This window comes from Gasterosteus aculeatus, chromosome 15, assembly GCF_964276395.1.
Source record: "Gasterosteus aculeatus chromosome 15, fGasAcu3.hap1.1, whole genome shotgun sequence".
Taxonomy (NCBI): Eukaryota; Metazoa; Chordata; class Actinopteri; order Perciformes; family Gasterosteidae; genus Gasterosteus; species Gasterosteus aculeatus.
In genome coordinates this window covers 11,667,362-11,686,434 of record NC_135703.1, presented here as the reverse complement: position 1 = coordinate 11,686,434, position 19,073 = coordinate 11,667,362, and the positions used below count along the sequence as shown (strand labels likewise).

Here is a 19,073-nt window from a genome sequence, read left to right as displayed (position 1 = left end):
GCATGCGTCTGTGGGCTATAGTTAACTTTCCTGCTGTGCAATTTCACCATTTCACGCCACATCCAGCAGCGCTTGAAGAGCTAAGAATTAGTATTTCCTCCCTAATTACAACTATGGTATAATGTGAATGTGTCCGTCGGAGGATATGTGTGTGTGTGTGTGTGTGTGTGTGTGTGTGTGTGTGTGTGTGTGTGTGAGAGAGAGAGTGAGAAGCTGGAAGGAACGAGGGAAGAGAAAGAATAGAAAGTTGTGAGAGAAGGAAAGATAGATTAACTGAATGTATAATAGTGACTACAGATGGCACGTTCAGGATCAAGCTCTTTCATCATGCCGTTCCTCATTAATAGAGATGGGAGCGCTGCCCTAATTCCATAATTCCTAAATCATGCCAGTTAGTTGAATACGAGGAGATAATAGTACAGGGGAGAGAGGAGAATAGATCGGCCTACAGAGAGCCTGTGAGACCGAAAAATCAACAGAAGCAGGGATGAAGACAGCGAAAGAATGGAGAGGGGTCGCCATCTGTATTTCCTGGCTTTTCTTTTTAGTTGTTGCCAAAACCAACATCATATAGGCCAAAATGATTCTTGCCAATTATTCTCCCACACGCCAGCCAATGAAAATAGCTGAAATAATCAAGTGATTAATAACATGTAAAAAGGAATACATGGGGACATTTAATTGTGTGTGTGCCAGTGACAATGCCCAGATCACTAGTTTCCCATAATTTTAAGGAGAACATCTGTTCAAATCTGGCAGTGTTCCAGTCGTGTCACACATTCATCTTTCCTCTCACAAGGATTGAGACATGGGAAGGTTTCAAGGCCTTGCTTGATCGGGCTTAATTTTACTTTAGGCTAATTCCGCTGGTACCTGGTATATACTTGTCAGGAGAAAGAATTGGCTGACCAAGCATGCGTGTCAATATTCAGAGATGATTTAATTCCCCTGTCTCCATTTCACTGAAGCCTATTCTTTCTCCATTTGAATTGAGCTATCATATGAAGCAATTTGATGGAAACCAGAGACATTAATGGCCATTAGACGGCTTTGCACAGGAGGGACAAAACATGGCAAGCTAACGCTCATCTATTATTCATGCAGTTTTCCTAAAAACAACTTTTTGGATATTCTTTTAGCATCACGCTGCCAAAATAGGCTGTCAGTAGTTTCAAATAACGCTTTTAAAACAAGGCTGATAAATTGGTTAAAGCAAGCATTGGCCCATACAAACCCCGATGGGAGCGAAGTATCCAATCCCCATCCCTCTATTCAGGTGCAATCTACAGAAAACCTGCTGAGCTCAAAGATTAGGGGAAACTTTTCAGATTATTATTATTTTTCAAATATTTATCCTTTAGGGATCCCCGGCATGAAATGGTTCAGTGTCTTGTTCATGCACACCTGTCTATTGATAGACATATGAGTCATCGTACAATGTAAAAAAAGTCCTATAAAATATTCACACCAGGGACCTTTGGGTGGTCTATCATACATCCTGTTAATATGTTGTTAGTACTAATGGATTAAAAAAATACGAATAGCATTTTACTGGTGAGGTTGGTGGAGCAGGTTTTAATCGCTATAGTCCAGTGGTTCCCAAACTAGGGGTCGGGCCCCCTCCACAGGGTCATAATGAGAACATTTTAGAGGTCCTGAATAGGTGCATGATGTTTGGGATTTTTCTCTAAACTTGGTGATTTCATGAATTGTTGTACAACTCTACCTCTTTGGGGTTGAACATATAATTACAATCAAACCAGTTAGAAGTTTTAACCAAATTGGCAAAGTGAATTGGCAGAACAAACATTGACAAAAACAAATGAATGCACATTTTCATAAATAATTGTTATGCAAATGTTTGGAGTTTTGGGTGCCATTGAGCTATTGCACAAATTAAGGGATCATTATCTATACTGCTAAAACTGAGCCAAGCAAAAACTCTTTTTTTGTGATATTATGACTTTCAATACAGGTTTTTGCTTTCTAAATACTTTCGCTATAAAATGGGGAGTAGAGTTAAAATGACAATGTGTATCGGTGCAGAAGTATAGCAGACCTTGGCAATACTCAAATAAGACACTTACGTATGTTCACATTGTACATAATTACAGTAATGCACTCGGTTGCTTTCCATCTCTGGAAGGCCACACTTCTGTAAATCTGATGGAAACAAGGGAGGAAGGCTATCAAGCTCTTCAGTCTCCATGTTGTCAGCAGTTCAGATTAGCTGTCACATCGCTGAGGGAGAAACAGCTGAAGATTGGAGTGGGTGATTTTATCTGAATAATTTCATGCTTTGACTGGCAGAGCTCAATGCTCACTGTCCCAAGACGTTGACGTCAGAGGAAGATAGACCGGGCAAAATAAAGACCCAGGTGCAGTTTAATGGATGAATATAATTATCTGCCCTTTGGGGGGAAAAATCCATCAAATGAAAATTAATTCACATTTCCACTGAAGAAATTCCACTCATTTATTTTCCCGAGTAGACAAAAAGACAATCTTTATTTGTGTGTTTCTCTCCTTGCTCTGACTTTTGTGTTTACTTTTGACTGACTTAAATGACTGAGGTCAGCTCCCACAAAAAAACAAAACACCACAAACAGAAAAGGAAACAAACTCATACATGACGCTCAGACCTGGAGGCATCCTACCACTACCAACCATGGATCACAAACCAGAGAAGAAGAACGATAGAAGGACAGCATCAGTGAAATAGAAGAAGAGAAAACACATTTTTTAAAATCTTCCACAGGCTATGACCCATCACTGCATCCCACAAAGGAGTAATTAACAGTGATTTTAAATGCTACAAAAATAAGATGAAACAGGGAAGGAAGTGCTTCCCCTTGTTTGTGTTTTCTTGAGTGTGTGTGTATGTTTGTGTGTCTCTGTACATGAGTGTATGTACATGCCATGTCTTTGTAAATGTCTTGATCCGCGTGTGCTTTTATACATATGTCTTTATGTGTGTGTGCGTGTATCTGTACACTGGTCGCCACGTGTGTAGTATGTGTGTGTTCACAGTGCTTACTCATTAGGTTCACTTCCCAACAAAAGAAGTCCCGGTCCCATGATTCACACAAACTCTCTGTCCATCCCCTGCACCCTCTCTCTTTGCGCTGTTCCCTTTATAGTCGTGTCCATGAATGCTCCCAAAGTCTCAGAGGAACCGTCCCGCTGTCAAACACTGCGTGCGTGTGCATGTAATAATGCGTGTGTGTGTGTGTGTGCATGCGCATGTGTGTTTTTGTGATGCTACCACAGACACACACACACTCACACACACCTCGCCTCATTTGCCACAGTCTATGTGCTTCCCTTATTGGTTTAACTCTCAGACCCAGGACCAGTTTCATTCAGTATTTATGTCCATTGCGATCTGGCCTGGGCTCTGAGGGCTGATTTCCAGTCAGTTTCACCCTGTGGGTCCATTTATCTCCCGGCCCGAGCTAATCCATCAACGGCCGGTAGCCAGACAGGAGAAACAGTGTGAGAAGAAAGTTCTGAATTTTTTTTCCTTTTGATGTCTGAAAAAAAAAAAAAAAAACTCAGGGCGAGCAAGAGAGCGCTAGCAGGGTGTTTCTGATTTCCCCCATGAAAAAATATATCATCGTTACAAACAAGATAGATCTGAAGGTTTCACAGTGGTCATGCAACTTGAGTGTCGCCTCCTTTTGTCACCTGTCCCCTGTTGGTCCTCCAAACCCCCGACCCGACCTAGCCAGTCCTAGAGAAGGTACCGTACGTGACCACAGTCATAATAATACAGAAAGACTAAGAGGTGGGTGACCAGTGGTACATTCATACATGAGAAAGTCATGGTTCCAAAAGTCACCCGACCCGGTCGACACTAGACGGTGCTGAAGACGCCTGTGCTGGCCAGGCTGTGATAAATGCTTTGTTTAGAAACACGAATAAGACAGAAAACATCCCACCCGGAAATATACACCTCACCCCAAACCCACCCGGAACAACCCCCGACCCTCCCACTGACACAGCCATGATTATACTTGTCTTTAGAATGGGATGAAATCTTAACTTCTCATAGAAAGAAAAAATCTAATTGATGGATTTTTATTTCATATTTCCGTGAATCTACACCGTGTCTGAAAATATCAACACAACATTACATTTCCCATACGGTCGGATTTAAAAAAAAAACTTTGCCCGCATTGTTTTCCTTTTCTTTCCTGCAGCGGCCGGGTCACTCTTCTCCGCTCCTTCTCTACGTTTTGCTCTTCTTTCTATTGCAGTTGGAAGCGGTCCGGGTAGTATGGAATTCCAATTCCAATGCAAGCTTGGCCACTTCCAATTCTTCGTTCGACGATGGGATAGCAATGTGAGGAAAAATCCAATTTTTGTGCATCCAGGCCTATCGCTTAATGCATCCCGCCGTGATTGGGTGATAGCAACTGCACCGGAACGACAAGTTTAATCATAGCCGCGGCTACTTCTACCCCATCAGTGGCCAACAGTCAATAGACAAATCAAAAGGACCCCCCTGATATGAGTGCAGAGACAGTTCCCTTGTGTTTTCCAGCTGCATCAGCTGAGACGGAGCGCAGCTTCCCAGACAGGTCAAGACCCGACCCTCTAAGCCAGTCCGGGGAGCAGTGTCCGTTGCTGGGCCATGGAGAGGGCTGGCAGTGGGGGAGGGGGGGTTGTATCGAGGTGGAGGTGGGCAGCGAGGAGAGGGGGGGGTTGACGGAGACAGAGGGCTTCCCTGAGGGGGGTGGTGGATTTAGAGGGACAGCCAAGCCCAGCCCAGCGACCCTGGGTGGGAGCTCCAGGAGGGAGGGAGGAGGGGGAGCGTGGGGGTGGGGGGGGAGAGGGTTCACAGCCAGGAGAAGAGTCCCAGCAGAAGTGAGGTCAGAGCAGCAAGCAGGACCATGGACGCCGGCCTCAGGCACGGACCTCCAGCAGTCAGGAAGGGCTCTGGGGAGTCGTATCCCGACCCATCTGAAACGGAAAGAAGAGAGAAACGACAAAACATCTGATCGGACGGGGACGCTCACACAGAGACGAGGCACATTTGAAACCAGTTCGGACAGACGGAGGGTAGAACGTGGAAAAGTGTGCGACAGACCGCAAAACTCTCGCAAAATTCAAAAGCGAAGGAAAGGGGGAGAGACTACGAGGGATGAGGGGAGGAAAGGGAGAGGAGGAGAAGATGACAGCAACAGAGCTCTGCAGGGGGTTTAACCAACCTAATTACAGTTTAATCACACAGACTCAGAATGTGGAGCAGCTGACACACACACACACACACACACACACACACACACACATGTGACACCGCTCACAGCTCACTCCAGTGACAGTATTTCACAGATGAGATGGAAGTTGCAATGTCAGACAGATAAAAAAAAAGAAGAATCTCAACGAGGAGCCGCAGCAATGACAGAATAGAAGAACGTATGTTGTTTCAGTAACGATGGCGGAGGAGAGAGTTTCCTTCCCCTTCGGCTACAGATGGAACGATCTGAGTCTGGAAAGCTGTGAAGGCCGACTGTCATCCTTTTACGATGATCTTCAAAGCCGTGTCAATATCCGGGGAGCAGGTTACTTGCCAGGTTGGATTCTTTAGTCGGGCTTAGCCTGAGAACTCACGAGGTAGAATCCGCCTTTGAAGAAGCCGTACAGGTAGATTTTCCAGATAACGCAATTGTAGTGTAAGGCCCGCCGCAGCCCGTTCCCCGTGTATTTCCACTCTCCGTTGGGTTATTATCATTATAACGGCTCAATCACGCACAAGCTATGTTAAAAAGAATATCCCTTATCAGGTTGCATGCTGCCTGGTGAAAAAAAATACTCTATTATGTGGCGAGCAAGTCATACATAATCTTTTACCACAAGGCTGAGGCATAATGGGAATTTTATTAAGAAATACGAAGTGTCTATTATTAGATTAGTCTTCCAGAGTATGCGATGGGTTTTTTATTAGATTGCTCTCTTGTTACTTACGAACAAATCCAGCAAGAGGAGTGATGTGGAAGCTCTGTTATATTTTTAGAGAGCACTTTCAGGCTGCCCCGTTCTCTTTCTACAAGGACAGAAGGTCGCCCTCACACCCCCGCGTGATGTGATGTTATCTGATGTGATGTGCATATGCCACTTTGTGCCCACGTGCATGCGCCCGTGCACACTTGTATGTGTGATTGTGCCAGAGTGTGTGTGTGTGTGTGTGTGTGTGTGTGTGAGTGAAGGTGTTAGAGCCGGGGCATTTCATCAGACCTCTTATTCCCCACTCATTTTACTTTGATAGCCAATCTGGACCTTAGCGTGTTTGTTTGTGTGTGATGCAATGAGAGTCTGTGTGGTTAGAGCACGACTTACCTGGAGGTCTGACATACACCTTCAGCTTTAGACACGCTCGCCCCACGTGGTTTGGGTGGGGAGACGCTGTAAAAAGCAGATAAATTGAAATAGATTAGCTGGGAGATGAAGCGATTTGTGCAGCTGATTGAACTCATAAAGTAATTGAGACCATTTAATGAACTTTTTTTTGTTTTTTGTTTTGTTCAAGGTTTTGCGTCAGTGGTTCATTAACAGCCCCCCCCCTCGGACTGGACTGGAGACAGTACTGTCAAAATAGCATTTATAACATATTTTGAGTGTAAATCAGATTTTGGGCCTAAGATCGTATAGTCAAAAAGTATTAAGAGACGGACGAACACACTGGTTTTGCTCTTTTCATGGGATTTGGTACATCGGCTACACCCGCCCAATGCTTTTGGTAACCAAGCTTAATGATTTCATCTGTTTCAATACAGCATTTAAATTTAAAGGCAGCTGTAATCAAAGTAATTTAAAATGATTTAAATGACCACAAACTGACTCACGGTGAACATTGGTGTTTTATGGCCATTTAAAAGTGGGATTGGTGGGTCAACGTTTCTGTACCCACACAAAGAGACCAAGCCTCAATTATTTTAAGTCACCGTATCTATTTATGGGTTTATAGGCAGGAAGAAAAGCTGACAATACTTAGAAAGGATACTTAGTAGAAAGGATTATTCTGCTGACTTTATTCACTGGTTGGTGGCTTTTGTAAAAAACTAGTATGTACTTGGACTTTAATATTCAATATTTCATACAATAATATGCAGACCTATTAAGATATTTCTTCTTGTCACGGTAAGTAAACAAAGATAATTTTCTCACATCTGAAACAACATCATTGTTTCACCTGGATGTCATTTTCAAAAGATTGTAAACCGCTGGAATAAAAACATATAAAAGCTTGAAACAAAAGTGTTATGGGTGGAAAATTGAGGATAGGCATTATAAAAACAAGTTCTCTCACTTGTTATAAATTGGCATTAATGCAGTCATTAGTGCAGCCTAGTGCTTCCCTGATGACGTGTGTTGCTTCAAGCCGTTGGAGACTTTCTTATATTATGTCCTTTCAAGTCCTCTTAAACCCGTGCTCCCAAGCCTATGAGCTCCCGTAAACACACTGAGCACTTCAGGCAACGTAAACAAGTCTGTGAGGGATCAGCCCGCACACTGGGATCCAGTCACACTCACATTCACACCCAAGGGAAATAGCAGCTCTTCAATCAACCTGCCTTTAAATGTCTTTGGAGTGGGGAACCCATGCAAATTCCCCACAGACGCAGGGACTTCTTGCCGTGAGCTGACAGTGCTAACCACTGAGCCGCCGTGCTACACCGGCTGAATGCCCAAAAAAGGAGAAAATTGTTTTTAAAAAACGGTCCTATGGCTTAAACTTCAAGGTAGACCTTATGGAATCTGGGTTTTTAGTCCCACCTCATGTGAAATAGAACTGAAGACCTTAAAGCAGATGGTGACCACCTCGCCGCATAAAGACGCGCAATCACGCATGCACACATCCACGCACGCGCATGTGAGAGGAGGACGTGCACACCCGTCGGTGCTTGAGGGGCTGAGTGGAGACCTACTGGCCTTTTTCCAACGAGGAGGTCCGCATAGACAGAGCAGAGCGACCCTGGAGAGGACCGTCATCAAGATCCACAGCGCACAGGAAATACATCTGACCCTTCCTTTGCACTCTCCTGGATCTCCTCCCTCCTCCTCCCTCTCCCCCTCCCCCCTGCCTCCTTCTCAAATCCTCCATTTACCCTCCTTAAAGTGGCCAGAGAAAGTTTATGGTGGTCTCCTTTGAAGCCCTGCCAGCTTTGTATCGAGCTATCTCTCCCGTTGTGTCTCTTTGTTCCAGGGTTCCCCACCGTTTTCACTGAAAAAAAAATGGTCACATGCCCGGAAGAAAGGGCAGGAATTCCTTTTCTCCGTTCCCTCCAAAAAATGTTTACTTTTGTCACCTTATCAGCTCTCCCAGCGCCTCCGCTTCCCAGCACGTCCACAACCCCGTGTCTCCTGAAACCCCATTGAAAATCACTCAACCTCATCAGATGGCAGCTGGGAGAAGTAAGGGGCGGAGTGGACCTGTCAACACGTCAACCACATGACAAACACACACCCCGACGTGCACACGCGGGAACACACTCGCACAGGCCACGGATCACCTTTAAAGATCGATGTGCTTTACTTTGTGGAGCACTTATGGCAAGAAGAGACACACACACTCATTTGAGGGAATGGCTTGTTAAAAATCTCAGAATGCCCTCGTTTTACATCAATACCGACCAGTTTGTGTGTGTGTGTGTGGGGGGGTTACTATGTGCGTGTGAGAGACAAAAAAACCTGTGTAGTTGTCAGTCAAGATGATGGACGTGGCCTTTCACTGACTCACAATCGCTTGACAACTGACCCCGTGACCAGCCCTCCCCAACAATACATGCACACACCACACACACACACACACACACACACACACACACACACACACACACACACACACAATCTTGTAGAGTACACGTTTCCCTCAAGGGTCCCAGAAACACAATAGTATAGTCAGCAACTATACAACTCTGGAGGGGCCCTGTCCGTCCTTACATGAGACCGAAAACAAAAGAGTGTGTTTGTGTGTGTGTGTGTGTGTGTGTGTGTGTGTGTGTGTGTGTGCGCCGACTGGGAAAAGTGCCGTCCCACATCGGGTGTCTGTTATCTTCGCCTCTTTAGCTCTCTCACTCTCGCCTGCTGCGTCTTTGTGACGGCGTAGACAACAGACTGAGGCAAAGAAATATTTGCAGATACTCTGTACTCATTATTAAAACTTACTGTAAGAACAAATACGTGGGAGGAAAAGCATTAGTTTAATCTCATTATCTTTTAATTCAGTAGTGCGGCACATTGGTTCTCCCGGATTGCGCGATATTATTAAATAGTGTTAATGCATCAGAAATACAATCCGAACACAGTAATGCTACTGCGAATTGTATTTAAAACCTGCCCATAACTATCGAGGAAGGTTTGTAAGTTATTTCTTTGCCTCGGGTGATCGCCGCGTCCGCTGTGCAAATGAGAAAGTCCCCCGCAAGGTCAGAATGTCTGTCCAAGGCCAAAGAACTCAATCAAGAAACATGTCGCACCTACACGCCGACCTGAAACTGATGGCAGAGGAACCTCATTCCATTACGGGTCATGGCGAGAATGCATCATCTCCCGCTGAAAAGGTTGAGGTCGGCTGTGCAGCGGCAGTAATAAAGGGAATAAAGGGCCCGCGCTGGGCCTCGTGGCGGCGGAAGTGCTGCAGCGGAACTTATTCGTCTACGTGACAAATTCCAAACAAGACACCAATGACAGGTCAGGTCTGGTTTGATGTCCAGCGACACAGAGGTAATCGAAGTGTTGGTAAAGTGAGAAAATTGGTTATCAAGTAAAGCCATCAATTTACAAAAGCAATTAATAATAATAAATTAATTATTTTACATAAAGTAATTTCCCACATGGCAGCTCGAGACTGTCCTTGTCGGAAAAAAGTGTTGTTGGTTAAAGAATTTACGGCACCCTTGCATACATTCCGATGTCGTGTGCGATCTCGGGATTGTGCAAATTGTGAGTGTCTCCTCTCGCAGGAAGACTTTGACGTTTAGTCACAAGCCGAGCAGCTCTCGTAGCCTCCGCACAGAGAAAAGTGACAGAAAGTTTGGTGACCAACAGCGAAGCTCTTGAAAGTCAATTGAACGAGCTTTTCTTATGCGATTACCAACTGATATTGCACTAAACAGCCCGGATGCAGTGAATCTATCCCACCAATTTGGCCCGCTTAGCAGCCTCAAACAATGTTTAAGAGTAATTTGGAGTTACTATTTGTCCCACGCCTGATGGGGGAATGACGCCTTTATTCACTCTGTTCAGAAACACAGTCTCAGGGGGGGGGGGAAGCCCATCTGCGATACCCATACATCACTTGTTGGAGTGAGGAGAAATATCAATACAGCTAATATAAAAATGATTACAAAATACGCCTGGTGACATTTTTACCACTTTGCTGAGCACACCACTTATGATACTCGCCAGATACATCAAGTAATAGAGAGAGAGAGAGAGAGAGAGAGAGAGAGAGAGAGTAGGGTGAGCGAGTGAGAGATGAAAGGTGTACTCATGCGTCCGTGTGGGCGATGTTTGAGAACTCTCTCAATCGAGCTTCTGCTGATTGCATATTTACGCGCAAAAAACACAAACACGGACCAACCCCCGTTGCCCGTTGCGCACGGCCTCACACAGAAACACACACTGCCTAGCTGAGGACCCACAGATGTAGTAGTACTCTTGTCCGGGCCTGAACTCAAAGCCCAAAGAGAAGGGAGTGAAGAGCTGGAACTTCTCCGAGAAGCGCAGGGGTCCGTCGGGACCGCTGGGGCGGTTGCACTCCCAGCGCTTGAAGCCGCGCATCCGGTGCTGGCAGGAGGTGTAGCCCTCGTGGTTGACCATGAACAGGATGTAGCGCTCCATGCGCCCGTGGGACGGGGGACCCTCGTAGTAAGGGCAGTAGATGTCCAGATAGTCGTTGATGTTCACTGCCACCCTGTACTCCCCGTGCCAGAACCTGCAAGACAAAGGAAGACCAATGATTAGAATTTCGTCATGAATAAAAAAAATTCAGCCGGAGCCGGAAAAATGCAGGGAATCAGCGAGCAGCGACGAGGAGGCTGCAGGAGTGGTTGACTGAGGAGTAATGAGATACATCTAGTGCGAGACATCTATTTTGAGAAGAAAATCGAATCTTCTACAACACCATGAATATTTACTACCCATATTGAGTTTCTGTATGATTGCATACATAAAGGAAATTGCGGTGAGTGTCCACTTAGTTCAGTCATGCTGTGCACCATAATTACAGGAAATTGTGTGATTGCTGTTGGGACTTTTCTGTCTGAAAAATCTAAATATTTCTGCAGGAAGATCCAAGGTCGAGTGAGACGCAAAACAGCAACCCTCTGAGGTGCCACGTGTTGCTCAAGGACACTCCAACAACGGCTTTCTGATAGAGGGCGTTGAAAAGGGAAACCTTGAAACTACCATCCCAGTCATGGCTTTTTGAAAAAAAATATCCTAAAGGGGTTTTAACTATTTAATAAACAAGAGGAGGCCAGATGAATCAATAATAATCCCATATTAGTTTAATTAGTTGCCAACGTTATTCGGATAAAGCTTTGTGAGATACATGGGAGTTTTGATGAGAGCTTGTTTGTAACATGTTCTTTGCTCCAGTCCGAGTACTTGAATGTACTTGTGTGAGCCTCCTCGTACGAACCACTAGAGAAGTGGGTCACGGGACGGTAGCGAGCACACATTATTATCCCACCGCCCAAAGCAGCGCATAGAGGCGGCGGTGAAAGGCCACTTAGTTCTGTACACATGCGGGTCACTGGAGGAGACATGATGAACTGAGTCGGAGGAAGAAGAAGAAATATGTATTGTATGGGCACATTGCGAGGGGGGGTGACTTTGCCCCCCTTTGCACTTGCTGTATTCCTTCTCCTGGCACCGGTTCAAAGGGTTTGTAAATAACACCAGGTAACATATGGAAGTACAAACTCCCCGATCTCTGCAAGGCAGAGTACATTAAAAACATATGGCTGCATCTCCCCTTCATTATACGAGCTCTGCTTTTGTTTATGTTTTAATGCCAGCGTTGCTTATATGACAACTGAACTTCTGTTTACAGTGTTGAAGTCAGTGGGGTGAAACAGTCTTTCTTAAGGGATGAGGTTGCCGATTTTGAGTATTTTCGTGATTGTCAACAAAGTAATATAAAAAATGTGGTTCGCTGCTCCGAACAGTGGTGGAAATTGTGGATTTATTCTCCCCCAACACCAACTTCATGACTTCTGCTTCTTGTGCTTGGCGTTCATATTTGATCTAAATATACTGAATAAAATTATTTCTCAGCTTAGCGCTGAAATGTGCTTTTTAAGCTGTGGATGGATGCACGTTTGGTGCTTTCGTCTTGTGAGCAGGATGGTGAATTTGAGATGCTCGGCTTAATGGTTTTGAAGACTTAGATAGTAGTAGCATTTAGACTTAAAATTCATGCCTATGTTTCATGAATCGACACCATACTGTGAGTAAATATAATACGTTAATGTTTTTTTTTTTATATTTGATAACTAGCAGTTTATAAATGATATGCCCCAAGAGATTTCATCTTTTTTACATCTTTAACAAGCACCACTCATTTAAAATACGAGTCACATTCTTCTGTAAATATCTGTTTAAAATTCCCTCAGTGTGATATCCTCTTTTTTGGCATTAGCATCGCCGCTCGGCAGCGCTACAATCAATTTAATTTCAGATGCACCCCCCCCTCAAATAGACATTTTAAATTCAGCTGCCGCACATTATCAAATCGTGTTTTCTCGTAGCTCAGTAAATTTGAGAAGAAGGAAAATGTCTTCGATCAAACAAGAGTAAACAAACCATCAGCCAGTTGTCGGGCAAACTCGCCGTCTCAGACGGCGCGCACACATCCACGGGCCGAGCTTTTTAAACAAATTCATCATTTTCCTCCCCCCCCCTCACCTTGGCAGTAATTGATTGCCTGAAATGAAGACATTTTGGTCTAAGCACTGTTGGTTAGCTGGATATTAAGCTTTGGGACAAATTATCCCTATAACGCCAGTCCTAGCTCTCTCCCAGAGGGCAAATCAGGAAGTGAGTTAGATGTGAAATGAGCGCCTTCATGCTTCGGTGCCCTATCAGAGCGAGTTTTGCAGGTTCTAAAGGGATCCTTGAACAGATCATTTAGAGGCATTGATCCACTAGGGAGCTTCTCTCTGCTCCCAATCAGCTCTGATTAACAACTAAAGCGGAGAGGCAGAGAGAGAGAAACAGAGGGAGGGATGCGCAGAATGAGAATATAACGGCTAAAAGGAAAGAGGAGACGGGGGGGCGGAGGGAGAAAAGGTGTAAGGGAGTAATGGCGGTTTTGGAATGAGGACAAAAGAAAAAGAAAGACAGACAGGGGAGGGGCACGGAGGGGGATAATGAGATTGCACAGGGAGAATAAAGGAAGACAATAAAAAAAAGAAGAAAAGGAGGGAGGAAGAAAGAGCAGAGGAGGAAGAGGAGGAGTAGGAGGAGACCAGCGGAAGGAAGAGCAGATGGACGAGTCTTCAATTTCAATTTGTACAACTGTGGTTTTCCATCTGACTCAAATGTGCTTTGCCTATTGATTGCGCACTGATACATTTATGGATGGCCATCGGAGCATTAGTACGATGTACGTGTTTGCTTGAGCTGTGTGTGTCTGTGTGTGTGTGTGTGTGTGTGTGTGCGCGGCTGGTTAAATGGAAGCTCGCTGAAGTGGGTCTCGATGAGTGAGGATGCTCAATCCCAGAAAGGGCTAATGTGCCAGGATACATTAGGTTGTATTAAGCCACTCAGCGGCCTGCCCTGCTCCTGTGACACCGTCTGCATTGCTAATACACCCAGGCGTGAAGAAGACGCGCGTGCAAGTGTGTGTGTGTGTGTTTGTGCAGGTGTGTGCCACAGAGCTGGTCTACAGTACGCGTCGGCCTGTGTGTAGTTGTGTGTGTGTAAGTGCGTCCCTGCATCGCCTCCTCTCGGGCCGTGTGTCATTAGGAATTAAACACACACCCCGCGCTGGCCCAAAAAAAAGACACGGGAATGCTCTCTCACTTACAGCCGTCCTCTTCCTCACGGAGCTTATGTGCTGGTGTGTGTGTGTGTGTGTGTCGTTAGATCGGTGTGTATTTCTTTCAATGTGCGTGTTGGTGATCACAGTGTGGAAATGATTAAACCCTATCGAACCTGTTAGATGCACGACTTATATCCTGTCACACTTTATTTGAAGGGATCTGCACCAAGCCGCCGTGACACTAATAAAAACTGACACGGATCAAACTTTTTGTGATTATGAGGTTGCCGTTAAAGGGTAACTCAACGCCTCCTGAAAGTCTTATTATTGCAGTGATGTAGTCCCGGATGTGCCAGTTCACCATGACAACCCAACCACAGGTACTGATGGGTGGGGTCAAAGGGGACGTGCAGCTCGTTATGATATTCTTCTTTTACTCTCGTGTGATGATTTCCTTGTTCGTGTGGTGCATCTTAACATATTCGTCTTACGGTTTCAGTGGAACAGCAGCAGTTGCTTGAAACAGTGACATCGCTTCATTTTTCCAATGCTGCCATCGCCACAAACGCCATTCCTTACACCGTCACAACATAGAAGATGGCGGCCGAAATCTCCGGCACGCTTCTCTGCAGGACTTTTTTAACTTTTATCAACTAACCCTTCGAGATATATTTTCACCGTCAGATTTAAACAGTAATGAATGTGCAATAACACCTTCGAAAGGGATACTGAAAGTACATTAAGCTTTAACAGCTGCAGCCATTAAGGACCTGATGTCCACCTGATGAATTAATTAGACCACTCCTGAGGGAAATATCAGTGTCTTCGGCTGCCTGTTAATCGTTTGGTGCTGAGCAGGTAGTGTTCACAGGGTTTTAGAGGTTTTCCAGCTGCCCGCGAACATTAAAGCGGCTCGACTCAGTGTGAAGCTCCGTAAAGCTGCCGATTCAGGTAACGATTCTCTGTCGAACGCAACATCTCACATTTGACATTATCGTTTGATACATAAAATAACGATGACGGCCCGCTTACAGAGCCTGGTGACCCCGGGTTTTACTGCCGGATCATAATCGACACAACCTGGAGACAGCGCACTTCACTTTCAGCCTCAATCAATTCCAACCTGAGAACATTCTGTACGAGCTGCTTTACACATTCTCTCATCATTTGACAAACAAAAATATCTCCACAACGTAAACCAATACAGAGCTCTAAGGTATCTGACAGTGCATAATTATAAAGTTTCACCAATCCTTTTACACACGCTGTGTAAACTTGGATTATCGAGCAGTAAATACTGTGCCCATTTCTTATTTTACGGGCGATAAAACTTGATTATTTCTCATTTCCAGAGATTGATAGCTTTTGGTATTTCTGGCATACTAACAGTCAATATTATTTTGAGAAGTAAAACTTCAAGAATTTGGAGAACTTTGATAATTAGTTTCAAGGACGATAAGAAGGTAGATCTTTAGCAGTGTTCTGATGAAAAAAGACACAATCTTAAAATTACGCCCATGCAGATCGTTGTTAAAGGAGATGGTGATCATCACACGGACATTTTCAGTTCCGTTCCGCAGCAACAGGTGATTGAAGAGTAAGCCTGTGCTACATGATATGGGTGTTTGCTTTGCTCCTGATGCCCGGATGCCTCACAGATTCTCCTCACTCATTCAATGGAATCGTCTGGTGAGGTTATCCAGACGCAGACAAACGGTTCACACTTTGTGCCGCTGGCTCTAAAATGGATGTAAAAGGTTCGTTCTGAGACGTGAACCACAAGCAATTAAAAAAAAAAGAGAAAACGTTTAATGATGTCGTGCGTATACGTCAGGATGAAAAGAAATGAGGAATTCAGGAGTTTAAAAGTTGAAATGAAGGATTAAAAAACAAAGCATAAGAAGTGAAGCTTATGTCTTTGTGTGTGACTGGATGTGTGTTTATTTAAAATAAAAAGTGTGTTGCGTGTGATGTGATAATTCAGTATTCTGACTCATCAACTCTGATCAAAGCTGGTTGGAGGAGCCTGGTATATTTACCATACCTGCCTGCGCCCCAAACAGCAGGCCGGATCAACCAGCAAACATCAAAGGACGCTCCGCCGTCTCCGTCTCTCACTAAGTCACCGCTCCCTCCATCCACAACTTTATATGGGTTTTATTTTTATTTTTTTGTCTTCATCCATCACTAACTCATGCGGGCGTTCGCGGACGTCAGTCAAGGAAAATGCTTTCCGTTCTCCGTCGTTCAAACGCTGCTTCAAAGGGAAGCTCCAGAGAAATGTAAAGATGTACGACGTTTGTACAAAACGAGGTTGAGCAAAGGAGGTTACGACAACACTCCCCCTTGTCTTTGTCATGCTTTTCCCTTTTGTTCGCGCTGACACATGTTGTCGCTTGGATGCATTTTTAAAAAGGTGCCGTGTGTAGAATGTAACCCTCGGTTGCACGAAGGGGAAATGTGTCTGTGCTCACGGCAACGGAGACCGTCCTCGAAGAATAAGGACACCCACAGATGTTTCAGCGCGAGCCCCGAAGGGCGTAGCAGCTGCAGGTGGGAATCACGGCGGGAGAGAAGGAGGTGGTCCGCTGATCACACAGCGCCCGTGAGAGGAGGTCGAGGTGGATGCTCCAACAGCTATGACTCACTTTAGGTTGACCTCAATCATTTCCAAACCACAAGCACTTGTTTGTTAACCTTATCGGGACAACCTGGTCCCCCGATCGCCACCCGAGGTGTGAGACGACCGACAGCAGATCAAGGTGCCCTTTAAAATGAAGATGGGATGTAAACGTAAGGCAAGAATCTGAAGATAAGACATTGCTGCTTGGTCACCACGTCACTCCGTGTTTCTATGAAGATTAGTCAAGAGAAACAAATAGACTAATGACATTTGAAACAGCCGATTTGTCCTCGCTTCTCCGGTTGAAAGCAACAGTTAAAAGTTCTCCTTCTGCCCCCAACTCAGAGTTTAACACGAAGGCCTTTATGTCTACTGCTGCCGTGTGCAATGGGATGTATAAATAAACATGACTATCATGCTTCTCTTATTAACGTCCTGTTCTGCATACAAACAGAGAGAGAGAGACTGCGTTATGCCTCAGTTCAAGGCACCGAATGGATTCCTTTAAATGTGAAATTCACATGGAGCGTCTGAAATGTGCATAATCCACCCTCGTTTGGGCAGGAAGAAACGTGTCTGTACGTGGTGTCAGTTCAAGTTACGCTGCTGTCTCCTCATTACCCTCCGTTTCTATCTCTCCGTCTTCATCTCCTCCTGTCTCCTGACGTTCTCTCTCTCTTCTCACTCTTCACGCCTTCTGTTTTCTCCTCCTTGTTCTCCCTCCTCCGTCTTAACCCCCTCATTCCTGCTTCTCCTTTTCCCCGACAGCCCACGTCCTGCCTTTAGCTTGTTCTCGTTGCATGTTTAAAGCGATTCTTTGCACGCACACACACACACACACACACACACACACACACACACACACACACACACACACACACGCACCTTTCTCTTGCTAAGACAACACTTTCTCCCAGCATGCTGTTCCTTTCTCATGCCGTCGTCTTTGCCTCTATCTCTCCCGCTGCATTGCTGCTGATGCTTCAAGGAAACTACACCTCCTCCTACTTGTACACGAAAACATACGTCGCTGTTGCACGTGTGACACATTAACGCATATGACACATTACAACACGTTATCAGTTACACGGTGAGGCATCAACGTCACGCGGGGAAATACTCCGGCCCACGAGCACTGATGTTCAATCATGTAAAGTCTCTCTTGATTCCCACTTCAAAGTAAACACATGCATGACAATGATAATAGTGAGAAATAGAGACCGCACAGCACACACGGGTTTGGTGATGGGCGGCGTTCGGTGGAGTAACTGGAACACTCTCACATTCCGACGTTCTTTTAGCTCCTCATCTGTCACTCGGAATAACGTCGCCCATAGATCACCGTGGTGACATTCAGCACATCTGAGAGGTTATTATGTATTTCTTCAACACGGGCAACACGGCCCCCCTGCGGATTAACCCCCTCCTGTGCCGACCCATGGCACACACACACACACTGTTAAACACAAACATGCTCCCCATCATACGTGCAGACATATACAACCAGACACCCGCAGCACTGAAATTAACATAACAAAAACTGCCAGCAATCCGCCGGTAAGGTAATTGTCACCTTGGAGATGTGGTAGGTGGAACACGCACACACACACACACACACACACACACACACACACAAACTAGAGACAGAAAAGAGCCGAAGCCACGGATAGACGGACGAGCAGGGTGAGTCAGTGAGACAGACGAGATGCGAGCTGTGGCCCAACGCGGCGCTGCAGACGAGCTGACAGGGCGAGTGGCTGATATCGCCCCGCCGGCCTTCTGAGGGGCATTCGCCACCTCGCAGCACCTTGGCACCTTTCAGCAGCGCGAGCAGCGGTGGAGCTGGATAGGTATCCACAGTGTTTGCCCGAAGCGAGGCGCTAAGGAGTTGATGGCTGGTGTCCCAGCGCACCAGTGGGAATCTCTTAACAAGGAGGGGGGAGGGGGGGGATTTGTGTCAGGGCCCTGCAGAGATGTCACGTAGCTGCAGAGTCAATGTTTAAAGAAGTGCTGATTTATTTTTCATTCAATCTATACTCAAGCATCCTTTAGATGTTACGGTGCAATTTTAATGACTTTTTTTTTTTACAGATTGGGAAACTTCTGGATGTCAATCAAAATGACCACACATTCTGTGTGAGGAGATTCAACTTTTTTCATTTCATTCTTTCGTACATTGATTTATTTCCACTTCACATTTGGCCTTAACAACATCGTCCTCACAAGGACAGAGCTGCCAAATGAAACACACCGTGGCCCAGTTACATATTCATGATCATTTAGACTTATATACTCGAATAAAGTGGAAATACTTTTCCTTCTATAGCTCAACATTTGAAGAAAAACCTTTTTTTAGGTAAGTAATGCAATTGTTTTAATGTCTGGATTTTATTTAGTCAAACAATCAGCTGCAATCTTGTTGGATCCAGCTAAATAAAAATATTAAATTCATTC

The 19,073-nt window shown here is 45.2% G+C and overlaps 1 protein-coding gene across 1 annotated transcript in view; it reads right to left on the bottom strand.

Annotated features, from left to right (window-relative positions):
- Positions 1-2,451: 2,451 nt before the first annotated feature.
- efna2a (ephrin-A2a) overlaps positions 2,452-19,073 on the bottom strand; it is a 61,050-nt gene continuing 44,428 nt past the window's right edge. Inside the window, exons 2-4 of the mRNA XM_040200011.2 lie at positions 10,650-10,942; positions 6,343-6,408; positions 2,452-4,965 (exon numbers count right to left, since the gene is read on the bottom strand). Coding sequence (XP_040055945.1) covers positions 4,841-4,965; positions 6,343-6,408; positions 10,650-10,942 — 484 coding nt within the window. The 3' untranslated portion in view covers positions 2,452-4,840. The remainder of the gene's footprint in view (positions 4,966-6,342; positions 6,409-10,649; positions 10,943-19,073) is intronic.